The sequence below is a fragment of the Uloborus diversus genome, unplaced genomic scaffold (assembly GCF_026930045.1).
Source record: "Uloborus diversus isolate 005 unplaced genomic scaffold, Udiv.v.3.1 scaffold_12, whole genome shotgun sequence".
In the NCBI taxonomy this organism is placed as follows: Eukaryota; Metazoa; Arthropoda; class Arachnida; order Araneae; family Uloboridae; genus Uloborus; species Uloborus diversus.
The window spans coordinates 8,063,248-8,080,210 of NW_026557876.1; the positions used below are offsets into that span (position 1 = coordinate 8,063,248).

Below are 16,963 nucleotides of genomic sequence, written 5' to 3' on the forward strand. Positions count from 1 at the left end.
ACTCCCATTAACATTGAATTAACTATACCCCCTGAAGATCTACCTTTCTCCCCAGAGCTCCCCATACCACTAGGGGTTAGGGGAAGTCGCGTTGTTCCGACTGAGGATATTGATGCACCGAAAGCATTTAGAGAGGATACAAACAGACCTTTACAACTCTTCAAAGCTACAAAACGAGAAATCACTAGAAGTGCATCCTATGAGGTGCCGACCTCCGTGTCATCTGAAAAATTCCAGAGAAATAGAAGCTTTGAAATAGACAGACAAATAGACAACACCAATGAAAGTATACCATACACTAGCCAATGTCAGCCAGTTATTAAACCTTTCTTCAGCCCATCTTCAGGTGTTCCAGCAGAATTGCAAAGAGAGATGGCTGTTGAAATGTCTCCTGTATTGGTGAATCCCCCAATAACTGCAGAGAGCTCAGTTTATCAAAATCAATTTAGCGATGCCTATTACAATGACAGTATGCCTAAACAAATCGTATCAATCGAACAGCTTCAGGAAGGATTACAAATAGCCGAAGCACAGCTTGATTCTTCTATGCCTATGCAAAAAGCTATTCTTTCTGATATTCAAGAAGAAAAGCAAGTTCCTGAAAATTTTGCTCCAAAACCTACTCAAGAGGGTGAAGAAATGTTATCTCCAGAAATGGGAATCTTGTCTGCCGCAGCCGATTACTTTTTTGGTCGATATGATGAAGTTACTGTTTCACGCCCAAAGAAGAAGGCTCCTGTGATTCGTGCAGGGAAAGCACCTACAGCTGCTCCTAAAGTGATGTCTACTAGTGCTACTCAAAGTGCATCTTCACCTGCTCAAGTTTCACCACGCATGGAGCAAAGTGCTGTTGAAATGTCTACAGATAAATCTGCTACAAATGTTCAAAGCAGTATGGTTATGTCTGAAAGTCTGGAAAAACCCAACACTTCTATGGCTATGAAAGGACCAATGGATAAAACTTTAGGAATGGAGACTACAGTTGTCAGTGATCCACAAGTGGTGCCACAGGAACCTGTTGCAGCAGAATATTTATCATTCGCAGAAGATTATTTTTTTGGATCCTACAATGAAGTTGTTGTGCCAAAAAAAGGGAAGAAAAAGGCCGGTCCTTTGCAAAAATCAAAAGTCCCAGCATCACCTAAATTAAGCAGAGTTCAAAGTTTACCAGAACAGGCTGCAGTGCCTGTTTCACCTTCAGCATCAGGTGAGGCTTTGATGCAGTCACCTACAGGTGTATTTAATTCTGTACAAGCAGGTGCGACATCAGCACATCCTGTTTTTGTGGACGCTGAAGTTAACCAGGGTCAAACTTCTGATGACCATCCTGAATTAAGTAATATAAGCGAAGATGTTCCCGAGGAATTTTTTGAAGCCATGACCGATCCTGCTTTGGATTCTTCTGAAATTAAAAATAATTCAAAAATGAAAGTAGTTCATTTTGAGGAACCGCAACCTCCCGTAGTTCCACCACCGAGGAAGCATCGAGCTCAAGGTGACAAAACACAAAGTGCAAGTATTTCTACTGAACCTTCATCTGCAGAGGAATATTTGTTTGGCCAGTATGATCATTCCCTCCAGGATAAAAAAAAACTTCCATTCCACAGTGAAGACTTCAAAATGATTTCGGGTTTTGTACCTCCTAATTTTCCCTCTCATACCCTTCCGCAGCCTGATGGGATTGAACATAGTGTGCAGTCCTCTGAGATTAATGTTATATACCCTGAAGAATCTATAAAAGGCCAAGAAAAGGTCTCAAATACTCTTAATTTTGGAAAAAATGATTTTGGAGAGCATCCAGTTGCACACCAGTCTGAAGTTGTGGACATGCAAAACAATAACACATTGTCTGAGCCTGAAACAAAAGTAGATTTTGTGGTGAAAGGTGGAAGCATGTTTTCATCTCAAAATATTCATGAATTAAGTGAAGAAAAATTATTAACTAATCAAAAGGAGTTGCCTATTCATGGCAATAAAACCCATGAAAGCAGAGAAGATTCAATGAAAATGTTTTGTGAAACAGAGAAGGATGATCATGAGTTGCAGTACATTGATCAAGAAAAAATGCTCTCTTATGAAGAATTTAAGGATGATCTAGTTCTGGCAATAGAGAAAGAATACGAAATTCAACAAAACACCATATTAGAAGAGTTAGAAGAGGGTCAAAATGAGCTAAGTGAAGCATCTGCTTTGTTTCAAATAAGAGAGGATTTCAGTGATCGTTTTGGCAATGAGTTAAGCTTCCCGAGCCAAAAAAATAATATTGAGCAAGACCATACAGATGACAGTGAACAGGAATGGAAATTGAATGAGGAAAGAAAAAACTGTGTTAATGCAGCTCATCTCGAACGTGCGGTCTCGACTAAATCTGCTTCACCGTCATTTGATTCTGAGAGTAAGAAAGAGATTGATAATAGTGATGATGCAGCACAGAGTTCCAGTTCTGCCATTGGTGCTGTTTGTGTCTTGAAGTCCCAAAGTCAAAGAGATGATGATGAGCCAGAAACGATCTCGGAAGTTGAATTGAGTAAAATTCAAGACGAGCAATGGAATATATCTACTTCAAGAAATCAGAATATAGAGCCACTTGGTACGGAAGATCTTAAAGGACCTTATTCTTCTAAGAAGCTTGAGGAAATTCCGGACTTCAGCAAAGAATCAACTAAAGATTCAAATCAATCAGCAGAGCCACAGGAAGCGATTGAATCTGTTTGCTCAGATGAAACCCTTGGAGAAAAAACAATCAAAGAGAGAAGTTCAATGTGGGAAGAAGAGAGTGACAAAGAGAGAGAAATTTTGACCGAACCACTTCCGGAAGAACGAATGAATAAAGTTTTGATGAGTGAAAGTATGACAGTTAAACCCCATGCTTCAGATGTTGAGGAAGGTTCTTCCCAGAGTCAAAATATCATATACCCATTGAGAGTTCTTTGTGAAATGGTTGCTAGTAATTCAGAATTTATATCTTTAGATCAGATATCCAACAGTATTCTACCCTATTCAGTTGTCGAGAGTGAGGTTGAAGCAGATTTATCTAGTTTTTCTGTGGAGGATAATGAAAATGTTATGAACAGAGCTCTTCAGATACTTTCGGATGTCGGTAATGACGTTTCCAAAGAAGATTCGGATGACAGTTTGATAATGTCCACCCATTCATCTGTTTCAACACAGATAACAGTTGCTTCTGACGTTCAAATGAAAGATTTGGAAATGGACGATTCAGTTGCTATTGTGGAAGTGAAAGAAAAAAGAGAGCCCTGTACATCTGAAACTAGGGAAATTTCAGCAAAAGCTCAAGAACCTATTGATAAACCAACATTTGCTGAGGAAAATCCACCTAAATCTGTAAGGGAAACTAATCTTTCTCTTGAACCATTATATATCAGTAGCTATTTTGAATCGACTCAAGTCGAGAAGTATGATGATAGTGAAGATTTGAACCAAACATTATTAGTTGAAGGTAATACTCGGGATGTTCCTATCAAAATTGATGAAGGTCAAAAATCACAAGAATCACACAATAACATGGAGGCAGAAAGCATTTCTGAGGAAGTTAAAGCTGAAGAGGAGAGTTGCCTTTCAATAATGTCTCATTTTTATGATGAATGGTTCGAGAACATTCAACCGTCCAATACCAAAGGCGACATCTTGAGCGCATATGCTACATACAGCTATACAGAATCATCAGGATCCAGCAATGGAAGTGAAAAAGGTGATGATCTTCAAGAAGCTGGTGTGGTGTTCTCTGATGAAAGCAGAGTATCACACATTCCAGTTGAAAACTTTACTGATGATTTTGTGCCTGATAATTCACAGCATATTCAAGATTATGATGAAATATGTGAGTTGGAAAATGAGGTACCTGTGGAAGATTATGAAAATAGAGATATTTTTCTGTCACTGCGCAATAACCTGGATGAAAGTGTAAATGAGATCGTTACCAGTAACGTATATTCTGAAGTATCTGCTAGTACTTCAGAACAAAATACTTCAACCCTTAACACCAAGCCTGCCATTGAAAGATTTAGCACTAGCAAATCTTGTCAAACTGAGGACAGTTTTGAAGAGGATGTGTTTTTTGATTCTTTTGATGATACTTTCACTATTCCTTCATTCATAAATTTGTCAATTAAAAACCTTTCAATGGAGGAACCTGTAAAAACCGAAATAGGCGTTCAATGCGATTTAATACCCAATGAAATCAGTGTAATCACAAAAGATGCGGCACAGTTGACAGACTCTGTAACTATTCAATTTAATGAAACTCATAAAAATGCACAGAGTGATATTGCAGTGTGCTCTATTGAACCAACTGCTGATGCTATAAAAGAAACTCTGAGCAAAACTAATGAATGTGAACCAAAAGATGAGAGCAGTTGTGAGTCTTTTGAGGATTCAGATTCTGATTTGTACATAGAGTCTCATTCGTCTTTAGATGAACTAGATACAGACAAAAACCTCAAAAAAAGTAACCGTCTTTATTCAGAGTTTGATTCAGACACAGGCTTCAGTTCAGGAAGTGATTCTGGTCAAGTGAAAATAGTTGGCAGAAAGAAGAAACAAATAGAGAAGAGTACTCTGGACATAGTGGCCGAAAAAAGTGAAGTTCCATCAGTCATAGCTAAAGAACAAGAGAATCTGAACAGCAAACCATCGACATCAATTTTATTTTCTCCTCTTTCTGATCCTAATGTCTCTTCTAAGCAGACAAACATACAATTTTCCATGTCCGAAGAAGTATTTGAAGAAGCTTTACCTGAAGCAGTGGTTACTGAAAACATTCAAATTGAAAGTACTACAGAAATCGTACAAGAATGTCTTGAAAAATCAGAGCTTTATATTGAAAGCAGTGACATTCCACTTGAGTCTGAAAATTTCTCATCACCTTCTGAAATACTTCCACAAGAAAATTCTCCAATTGTGTCTAAAAATTTTCCCTCATTATCAGAAGAATTACCTTCAGCTACAGAAGAGTTTTCCTCTCATTCCAACAGTGCGCCATTTTCTGATGGCACTAAGAAGATTGCTGTTGTCGCCAGTCTCCCAGAACCCAAAGAAATGCAAACTAAAGATAACATTAAATCTGATGCTCATGACTTAAAAGAAGCTTCTCAAGTTGTTGATGCTGTTGCAAAAGAAACTTCAAGTAAAAAAGAAATGCAGTTTGAAGTTATGTCATCCAGTACAGAAACTGTAAATGTGAAAAGCATGTTGCCAGAAGAAGCTATGAGACCAGCCAAACCAATTCTATGCTCTGAAATCCATACTCAACTTTCAGATGATATCATACAGAGGGCAGTTACACCTGTTGCTGTTGAGAAGATTCCGACTATTGAAGGTGAACTGGCGTTTGTTGATGTTGATGATGACAATGAACCAGTGCATGAGAAGAATTTTGTAGCTGGTGATGAATTAATTGATACAACTCCTGAAATGCCTTCAACGGTTGAATATTTCTATGGTTCTCTTCCATCATCTGTGAATATTGAACCAAGAGAAGAGGCAGAGTCCTTTTTTGAAGCTTCATCAGATTTGCTCAATTCTGTGAATGAACAAGATGCAGAATTTGAATCTTGCATCAACTCAGTGCAGTCTGACTCTCTGGCCACTGAATTCAATTCAGAGAGTGTCTATGAGAGTATGACATGGGATGAAGAAAGTTTTATTGATACTTCCCAATCATTGACAATTGATGATGATTCAAAAGCATTTGAATGTAATATTTCTGACCAAGTTTCGAGTTCTGAGATTTTACGTTTGTCTGATAGCAGTGCAGCTAAAATGAATGAAGAAATACACGATACTGCTCAAGAGGCTTCTGAATGTATAGAAAGAGAGAGAAATGGATCTTTGCAGCAGAAAGACCTTAAAAGACATTCTCAGATTCAGCAAGTGGATAAGAAATCTGAATTTAATGTTAATAAATCAGAGCAAGAAGTCAAAGCAGATGTGGTGACTGTAATTGATGCTCAAACTACTGTTCCGATAAACAATGTCCTTCTAAAACTTGAGTCAGAAAAAGTTGCTCAATTTTCGGAATATGCTATTGATAGTCAATGTGCGATCGAAAACACCGATACTTTTGGTACAACAGAAACAGCACTGCAATCTACAACTTTGCATAACTTTCCAAAAGAAGCTGCTGATTCATCAAATATTAGTGTTGAAATGGAAAACTTACAGTCAAAACTCACAGTGACAGAAGAATCATTGGCAGAATCCGCCTCGTCACCTGTTGTTGATTCTCATACAGCAGTTCAGCGGGACTTAAAAGAGTTTATTGAAGAAAATAGTGATATTCCAGCCACTGATTCTAAAGTAGCAGTTCAAACACCGCAGTGTGCAGCGGTACAAGATTTTACTGAATCAAAAGCAATTAAGGAAGCTTGTATTGGTGACGAAAATATTACGTTGAAGCATGCAGTGCTTGAACATGTTCAAACTGATGAACAAGATGTTTCTCAAATATGCAATAGTATAATTTCTGAGAGCGCGTCTGAATATTCTTTGCCAACAGGGACAAATCTTGCTGAATTTGGCAGCGATGAGTCTGTTTTATTTGAAAGTATTTCAAGTGCAATTCCAGCCCTCACCATGGAATCTTCTGAAGAATGTGATAAAGAACTCTTTGACTCTTCTGAAAAGGTTGAATTCGGTTTTAGGATGCCTTGCGATACTCAGTCGCCTTCTGATATTGTTAGGTATTTATATTATGATGATGCAGTTACTTTTAGTGATGATCATAGCATTAAAACTTGCTCTGAGAATCTGTCATCACTTGTTAGCCATCAGCAATTAGTACCTGAGTCACATATCTGTTCAGAACAAGCTGGCCTGCTAAATGAAGGAACTTGTCTTATAAATGAAAATGATGAGCCCCGTGTTTATCCAGATCAAATAGCAATTGACCAAGTAGTTTTGACGCAGTCAGCAAATGATATTGCTGCCGAAGGAAAATGCTTTGAATCCACGTATGCTGAAAACGTTCCTGGTCCTGCTGATAAATCTAAGAGCGTTGATGAATGGTTTGATGCAGATTTAGAAAAGTTAACCTTACTTGGGAACAGGAAAAAGTCCAAAGAAATAGAATCGTTCACTGAAACTAAATCATTTACTTCTCAAGAGGAGGATAGCTTACCAAGAATACCTGAAATAATTCTGGATCCTGAAATAAAAGGGATTCCCATGGCAAAAATTGATAGTGACGAAGTAACCGATATTTCAACTCATTTTACCATGACTGATGATTCGGATAGATTTTCTGACATTGAAAGTGATAAGTCTTTGGAAAACTTTGATGATGAATTTGCCACTGATGTTGAAGTTTCTATTTATCCAGATACTAATGCCATGGAAAGCAATGTTGAGCAGAATCTTTTTAATGAGCAGATATTTTCTGAACCCGTTTCAACACAGTTGGAACAGGTTGACAAATCTTCTGGAGATATGAGGATGTATCAACATATAGAAAGCACTTATCAAGTTCCTCCAATCCCTATAAGAGATGAAAATGGCAATGTTACCGTTCTTAAAGAAGAAGCTCAAGAGGAAGCTCAAGGCTTTAATGTTGATACTCCAGTGTGTGGCACTTTCGGTGATGTTGAGCAAACTCCTGTAGCTGTGGGTGCAAGTGAAGTATTTATATTTCCAGAAGTCTCTATTGTCAACAAGGAGCTTAAAGATAGTCATGATGAAAAATCTACCATGAATGACAATTCTGAAGATTTTCTGGATGCTGCAAATGATAATGTTTCTGAAGTTGATAAATCGATTTATGTTATGCCTCAAGAAGATGTCATTGAAAATGATTTAGTACAAACTGGTTTCAATGTGCTTACCCTCCAAGAAAGTCCCCTGGAACTAAATTTAAATGATAAAAAGAAAATTGAAGAAAAATATATTAAGGTTGAAGATTTATTAGAGTCCACTAGTGTAGCTGCCTCTATAAATATTGGTGACTGCATTTTTAAAGAAAAGAATACCATTGAACAGGAGGAACAGGTGAAAGAAAAAGCTACATTTGAATTATGTTCTGGCAGCACTGATGATAATCCTGAAGTTTTTGCTGAAGTAAGTGAGGAAAAGGACAATGATTCCGTACCTCCTGAGCAATCAAATGACCGAGATAGGAATGTTATGTTAAATGAGACTTGTGATAAAATCAAGCAAGAAAGTAACGATTTACCAAATCTGGATGAGTCAGGTTCTTTGATAGAGACAGGATTGGAAAGAAAAGAAAATCAATTTGGTAATGACACCATCAAAAATGACTCTGATGAAGAATGCAGCTCAGTGTTTGAAATGAAAAGTGCTATATCAGAGTTACCAGAAACCACCTCAAACCCTGAAACATGCCCTTCAGAAATAGAAAACTTTTTTGATGTTTCAGAGCCTGAGCAGTGTAGAATACTACCTGAGGATGCTATATGTTCCGAATTAAGCGGTGAAAATATTTCAGATGAAACTCATATTGATGCTTTAAAACAGACTAAATTGTCTGATGCAAATTTATTGTTCACTGTTAGTGATAACTTGAATAAAAATTTACAAAAAGAAGAGGATTTGATGTCTAATATTTCCGAAGAAAATTTGAAAGTACATGGAGATATGCCAACTGCCATACCAATTACTTGTTCTGCTGCTCCAGATATGATCTCGGAAAGCTCAACACAAAAAAATCCACAGTTAGAGAGTGTAGATTTTACTATAAATCCACAGACAATTGGACAGTCAACTGAAAGCAGTTTTAAAGAAACATTAAAAACTGTTGAAGATCCTGACGTTAAAACCACCACAGAAGTAAATACTGTTATTACTGAAAATGAATCATTAAAACCTATTGACATAGCAAATAACAATGAATGTATTGCTGCTTTCTGTGTAACTGATTTTGGGTCACAGACCAGGGAACCAAGTTTTCTTGAGGTTACTGAAGCATTTTCCGGTGAATCTTCAACAGATCTTAACCCACCACCACCTTCAATTTCTGATGCTACAGGAAGAATCCAAGAAAATTTCTCAGCCGTAAAATTAAGTGATATTTCTGATTCTAAGTCTCTAAATGTCTTGCGAACTGATGATGCATCTGATGTCGGTGTGTTACAAAAAACAGAGCAGACAAAAATTGAATTTGAAAACCTGAAAGAACAGCATCATCTTGAATTGGCCAAACACTTGAGTGAAAATGATAGCAATTTATCACTTGAGACTGAAATTCAACATTCAACGGGAGACATTGTGCAGGTAGATTCAGCTCCTGTGGAAAGTGTGGATGGCGTGACTGTCTTTTCCCAACCTTGTGATTCTGCAAAAGAATCAGAACACCAGTGCTCAAACAATTCTACTAATGTTATTCTGGATGATTCGAAATTAAATATGACAACAGTATCAGAAGTATGTACTGAGCAAGGGATGGAAAGCATGGCTAGTACTGAAAATGGTGAATTTATTCATTCAGAAACAAGAGATACCTGTATTCAAGCAAAGTTTGAAAATTTCAAGCAAAATATTGAAAAGAGTCGACTTAATTCTTCTGCAGGAATTCTTTGCGAAGAGGAATACATTGACACTTCTGAAGGAAAGTGCCAGGAAATTTCTGATTCCAATAGTGATTCTTCTGATTTGGAACAAAACATAAACTTTGATGCACTTCCTAATTCAGAATCAGCTTCTGATCAAAATATAAAATTTGATACTCATCACATTTCTGAAGCAATAATGTCACAAGATATGAACTCTGATGATCCTTCTTCTGCTGTTTTGAACTCTGATGAACGTGATAAACTTTCCATTTCTGAACTCACAGCAAATCAAAATGTTGATTTTGATGCTCCTCCTGCTGCTGTTTTAAACCTAGATGTAAATGTGAAATTTGAAGCAGTCCCTATTTCTGAAATGACTCTTGATCAAAATGCAAAATCTGATGCCCTTCCTGCTGCTGATTTGAAAGACAAAAACGTAAATCTTGATACTCTTCCCACTTCTGAACTGAGCCTAAACAAAAGTGTAGAATCAGATGTTCTTCCCACTGCTGATTTGAAATCAGATCAAATTGTAACAACTAATGTACTTTCTTCTGCTGATTTGACTTTAGACCAAGATACAATTCTAGATAAAGGCAGTATGGATGAGGTCGTTCCCTCTAAGATAGATGAAACTGATGAATATTTTGAATCCAAGGAAAAAATTAGTCCGATTAGCAAAAGTGTAAAACTTGATTCTGTTTTGAATGTTCAAGAGAGGGATGAAAGTGGTAACTATTTTGCTGAAACCGAGACGACCCGCTCGGATTCCACAGCTGTTCAGTCTAATCTTGCATCTTTCAGTTTGGAACAAATTGATGCTAATGCGATCAAGCCAGGTGTTGATGTTGAGATATCTTTTCAAAAAGATGCAATTGTTAAATCTGATGAAACCATTCCCTGTGCAGGAGACTCTAATACAAGTGCAGAAAATGAGAAATCAAATGCTGCTGTAGTTTTTTCAGAAGTTGAAACTATCAAAACCATTCATACTTACCACAGTGAGGAACAGCCTGATGCTTGTATAGATTTCAAAGTTATTTTGCCTGAAGTTGAAACTGTCCAACCTGATTCTACCTCTCCCACTGCAACAGACATTGGTTTAAGTTCATTTGACAGAGAGCCATGTATTGAAGCTGAGACAGCCTTTTCTAACGTTGCAACTGAGACAACTTTAAGCAATAAGCAGTCTCTCACAAGTGATGTTGATGATATTGCTGAAATTACTACACAGCAGTTAAAAGGGAAGGAATATACAGAAGCAAAAATTGATGAATACGTCTTCTCTTTCAAGGGGGACGTTCAGAATGTTGCTAAAGTCATTAAACAACAATTTGAGGACAAAACAAGTACAGAAATAAGAACAGATGCAAATAGTGACAAACATGACACCAACAAGTCTTTTTCAATGGAGCTTTCATCTGACTCATTAAAGATAGAAATTGCTGAAACATTAAAGAACAGTGAAGTTTCTTGTGCAAAAAACCAAGAGCTCTTGAAAGACATTACTGGTTTAAAAAATTTTCCTGAAAAGGTAGATGATTTTACTGATGAATCAATTTCTTATGAAACGATAGAATCACAAAGTCAACCTGATGTTGACAGCCATTCAACTCGATATTATTCATTTTCAGAAGATTCAGAAATGACTCTGAATTTCACTTCTGATGATGATTTCACTGATGTTGCTTCCCATCTCACTCACACTGAAGATTTAGATAAATGGTCTGAAGCTGGAGACTTTTCTTTCGAAGACAATGAATATGACATAGAATGTCATAGTAGGGATAAAACACCCACTAGATCTTTGACTGAAAATGATAGCTATGACTTGTCACCAGATAAAATGGAGAGGTCTACAAGAAAAGTTACAGACAGCTTTGAAGACTTTCAGGGAAGAACATTTTCGGATGATACTGATGGAAAAGATCGTGTCGTAGATGGAATGTCAGAAAATCTTAACTCTGAAGCAGTTTCTAAATCTTCGGACATACCATCTCCTGAAGAAGGTGAAGAAGTAGGGCTGCTCAAAAGTGCTGAAGAGGAAGAAAAATTTGAATGCCCTACTACACATTTGGCTCTTGATGCAGTCCTACTAGCAAAGGGTAATGAAGAAGTGTTTTCTCAAGTAGGGTCAAATGAAACTTTAGTTGCACCGATTAGTAAATCAAGTAACTTAAGTGCTGAAAGCGATGGCAGGGAAATACCTATTAATCAAAATTTGGTTGCAGATCATTTGAAGGCAGAACAAAGTAATTCCAATGATTTTAACAAAGATCAGGATGGTAAGGAAGTTGTTTTGTGTACTCTGGGCACTTCAAATGAATTTAAAAAGGGGGTACAGTTTGAATCTGAACATACTCATACTTGTCAAGAATTAAGTGGTGTCGATGGTTCTGAAAAAATGCATTTGCCATTATCAGACAAAGTAGAAAAAGCTATAATATGTAATGAAAAAGATGTTTCGGAAACAGATGAGTTTACAGATTTTTCATCCAAACATCTTATTACAGAAGAGGAGTCTGAAAAATGGTCTGACGTTGATAGTCAAGCTGAAGAATTTAAAAGTGAAGTTGTTGACAAATTTGTTGCTTGCAATGTTTCTGATTCTGAAGCAATACTCACTGGAAATTTATCTTTAGCAAGTACTGATATTGTTAAAACTATTTTGTCTCCAGATATGGAAAACATTAGCGATAAACAAGAACCTCTTATGGAATGTTATGCTGATATAAAGTCCTTAAATGAACCATTATCAGTCGTAGATACATTTGTAGCATTTGATGCTGATGTAGCTGTGTCGAAATTTCATTTGCCTGAGGAGGCGAATGAAAATTCATCCCGAATTCTAGAGAAATCTGAAGAAGTGGATCTATGGTTAGAAGCTGATACAGACTACTCTGTGTCTGAATTTGAGGAGGATAATGTTCCAGCTCCAGAAAAGGATCATGTCCATGTTATTTCTAAAAGCAGTACAAAAATTCAGTCCATAAAGGATGTGCGATTTGCGACTGTTCATTTTCCTGAAGAAATACCCTATGTGGCAGAGATTTCAAGATCTTCCTCTTATACTGATCCTGAGTACTCTGATCAAACTAGTGACACATGTGCTGATATATCGCTTCAAGGTATGGTGACGGAAAATTCAGATAAGTCATCAGAGATTGGAAACGATGCACTCCTTGATGATGTTTTGTATGGAATAGTTGAAGAACTTGATGCTGATCCTGTTGAAAAGGTGAATGATCTTGGCAAAGCACAGGTTGATGAAGAGAAACCTTCAATAGAAAATATTTCATCTGAGAAAGCACCTACAATAGACAGAGGAATAGAGAATTTGGGAGCTTCAGATGTTAAAATTGTTGGTTTCAATGAACAAAGTCTAGAAATTGGTGATACCGTTTCAATTAATATTACAGATATATCTTCAGGCCATGAATCAAAGCTAGTCCAAGAAAAAGCAGATTCTTTTGAAACATCACAGTTGTTAACACCAGGCGCAGCCACTTATGCCTCTGATGATGAATTTACAAATGTCACTCCTTTAGATTTAACTGAAGATTCGGATAAGTGGTCGGACATTTCTGAAGGTACTTCAATTGAAGGGATGGAAGAAGATAGTGTATCCATTTCTTTAAAAGCAGGTGATCAAAATGTGGAAAAATTAAAGGAAGCATTAAATGAACTGGAAGTTGAATTATCTCAATCAGATAAAATTGATAAAAAAATTAAAAAAGCGGCTGATGAACATATTTCAAAGTTAGATTCCCAATCCTACTCCAAGTCTATTTCTGAAAAACAGTCCAATGAATCAAACTTACAAGAAAAACCACTATCAAATCAAGATGCAGATTTACTTCTTATGGAGAAAACTCCCGAGAACCCTGATTTTAAAACTACTGCTGAAAATGTTGGTATTTTAGGGAATGTGCCTTCTGAAGAAATTTCTGAATCAAGCTCAAGACTGTCAAAAACCAGCAATTCTGAAACAGACTACAAAGACGTCCTTACTCACACAGGTGCTAACGATGTTTCGGAGTCGTGGCATGATTTGGAAATGGATCAATCCAATGCTGATCTTGAAAATGAAATATTTAACCAAACTCGAAACTCATCAAGAGCATTTGAAGATGCTGAAGGTGTTAGTATTTTATTAAAAGATAGTGAGAGTCATGAACTGAATGACTTGATTGAAGAATCGAATGAAGTTGTAGAAGACCTCGAGTACGACCAAGACCATTTTGAGGAGGACATTGATGAATATGATATTGATAATGAACTTGCAGATCATTTTCTTGATAATGAACATTATCAAATAAATGAAGATGAACTTATATTTCCTTTGCCATATGATGACTGGATTGAACAAAGTTTTGAATTGAAAGAATATGGCATTGAAGCCAGCGGAAGTGAATTGGACGTTCGTGGATATGGCAGTGAAGAGTATGATGATGAAGATATCCAGAGAGCTATTGAACTTAATATTAGTAACTTTGAGGGAAATGAAATAGAAACTGCTGAGGACAACTATATCACTGAAACTTTCCAAACACTTTCCAATGACCTTTCTCCTCATACTAGGTTGTCTGGTAGAGAACATGACACCTGGTCCACTGCTGATGCTCCATCAATTGAAGAAGATCTCTCAGAGCATGATCATATATTAGCTAAAATTGACGAACTTCTTGCAGAAGAGTTTTCTTATGAAAATCTTGATGAATATAAAGATGAACACATGGATGATCATGAGGTTAAAGATGAACTTGTTGAAAGTCAGCCTATGAATGAACTTGAAAATTTGGAAAAGGACCAAAGCGTAGAAAAAACCAAAACATCAACTGAGGATGACAGACTTGCTTTTATTGAAGAACAAACGGATCAAAATTCTCAATTGGAAAAGAAAAGTAATAATCGAACTGAGAACGGGTTGTCAGAGTCTTTCAGCATCAAACCACTTTCTAAAGATGCTAATGATATGAGTGTTGATATTACAGCTAATTTTTCTGTTTCTGTGCCAGAAACTTTAAATGTTGATGCAAGTGAATCATTTACAGTTAAGGGTATACAATCTACTTGCTTGGAAGAGCAATTCAATTCAATGCAAGAAATTTCCTCACCATCTACAACAGCTGTTGATTCTAAGGGAGAATTATTAGAACAAACCTCTCAGATATTTTCTCCGTCTGTAGAAAGAGAAATGCAAAAGTTGTCTCATTCGGACAAATGTTCAGTTGTTGAAAAAATAGCTGATATTGAAGAAAACATTCCGTTGAAATCTGACGCGCTTATAGATAATTTAAAAGCAACAGTAAACGACACAAAAGAATCAATAGAAAATTCCAAACCTTCACAAACAGCTGAAGTTAGCTCAGTTGTTCAAAAAGCAAATATAACTGTTGACATTCCCATTGTGCAAAACCAGGAATCGTTAGAAAAATCCAGCAAAATAGTTGAAGGCACTGATGTGATAAAACTGTCAACTGTGAAAGGAATGTCTGAAAAAAGTTGCCATGAGTCAAAGGAAGAAACACTTAAAACTTCTGTCCCAAAATCAAGGACTAGAATTCCTGATACAAAAGATCTGGCTTCTAATGATAAACGTGACACAATAAAAGCAGCATATACCTCGTTGAGAAGCAAAAATAAAAAGTCCGAGAAATCAAAAGGTGAGGCTGCTGAAGTTTCTGAAAATATTGTAGCATGCATTCCTCCAGAAGTAAATGTAAAATCATTTAAGGCTCCAACAGTTGGTAAGTCTTCGGAACAAGTGGAGACGGTACAAGTTGCTCTTAAAGAGAGTTTCCCACAAACTTCTGAGCAAAAAAAAGCAACAGCAGACATTCCTATTGAAGAAGATAAAAAAACTACAGAGTCGAGTGTAACTAAAACAGAAAAAGGTGACACATCTGAACCGGAGATGACAAGTAAACCCGACATTCCCATGAAAAAGAAAATCAAGACAGAGCTCAGTAAAGTCTCTTCAAAACTCGACGATTCAGATCCTTCCACATCCGAGTCTCCGAGTGATTCTTTCAAAAGTATATCTGCTCATGACACTGACTTAACCCCAGACATTCCAAAGAAAATGAGGCAGAGGTCATTGGAAAGTTCCGACAGGGAAACTTCTGAAAAGAAACCTTCTCTTCCTCCTAAAAAGCCAAGAAAAGGTGTGTCATCCGATGCCTCGTGTGAGTCTTTGTCTTCTTCGGTGGAGTCTTTGCCTTCTTTCGAGTCGGCTTCATCAGCTTCCAGCGAGCCCGGTGAGGAGAAAGTCGAAACTCCGAGTGTTCCTGCACGCAAGTCAAGGTCACCAAACTTGTCGTCTGCTGCCAGAGCAAAACGTGATGAAAGTGAGGACAGCTCAACTTCTTCATCTGTGAGGCTTAGAAGAAAAGATTCTAGAAATCCATCTATAGACCTTAGCCAGAAAAGAGCATCAATTGATGTAAGTATGTATATTAGCCCTACTAGCAAAATTTCTTGCATCAACCTTGCCAGATCTTGATATTATACTGATGGCGTCAATATTGACGTGTTTCATACTGCATAAAGCTTGCATAAAGATTAAAAAGCAATATTACAATAAAAACACGTATGCAACATTGCATTCATCTTAAAAAATCAATATTGATATTACCTTACAATAACAACATTGCATACATGTTGTCGCCGTCAAGATGATATTGATTTCATGCTGTCGCCGTCAAGGTAATTAGTACACAATAGAACAGGTGGACCTTCGTTGATACTTGCGCATGCGCACAGTTCTTTCTACCCACCGTCCCTCGCATTGCTGGCACATTCTTCCTGCTTTGATCTCAATCGGTTCAGAGGTGTTGCACGTGGCGTTGCATTCTTTTAGGCTTTGTTAAGTTGGTTGCTTAGTTATTAGTGTGGAATAGTATTGTTTTAGGAAAAACTTATGAATGACTGATAACTGCATTTGTTTATTAATATAGTACTAAACAAGTCATATCGCAGACGATGTGCGATCAATGTTAGAAATGGCCGAAAATGGCTCCAGTATTGTAAGGCAAGATGAAATTTTAAATATTTGGTACGGATTTCGGAAAAAGGAATTGGAACAAAGGCTAGCAGATAACATTGATGTGAATCCTAAAAGATTTTTTGCTTACGTTAATTCAGGGAAAGCTCAAAATAGTCAAATTAAGCCATTGGTTGATGAGAATGGAAATTTAATCCAAAACGATAGCGATATTGCAAATGTTCTTAATAACTTTTTTTCCAGTGTGTTTAACGATAACTATATCTCAACAGTCGACACTAACAATACACAAGCTTTTATACAGCTAGAGGATTTCATATTTTCCAGGGAGGAGGTTCTATTTCATTTGGAAAAAATTAAAGCAACTAAAGCTCCGGGGCCAGATAATATTTATCCAAAAATTTTAGTTGAATGTGCAGAGGAATTAGTGGATGTT

At 36.9% G+C, this 16,963-nt stretch overlaps 1 protein-coding gene across 1 annotated transcript in view; it reads left to right on the top strand.

Moving 5' to 3' along the window:
• The window catches only part of LOC129232456 (uncharacterized), a 129,046-nt gene that overhangs the window by 60,861 nt on the left and 51,222 nt on the right, over nt 1-16,963 (top strand). The window contains exon 15 of the mRNA XM_054866601.1: nt 38-15,966. Coding sequence (XP_054722576.1) covers nt 38-15,966 — 15,929 coding nt within the window. The remainder of the gene's footprint in view (nt 1-37; nt 15,967-16,963) is intronic.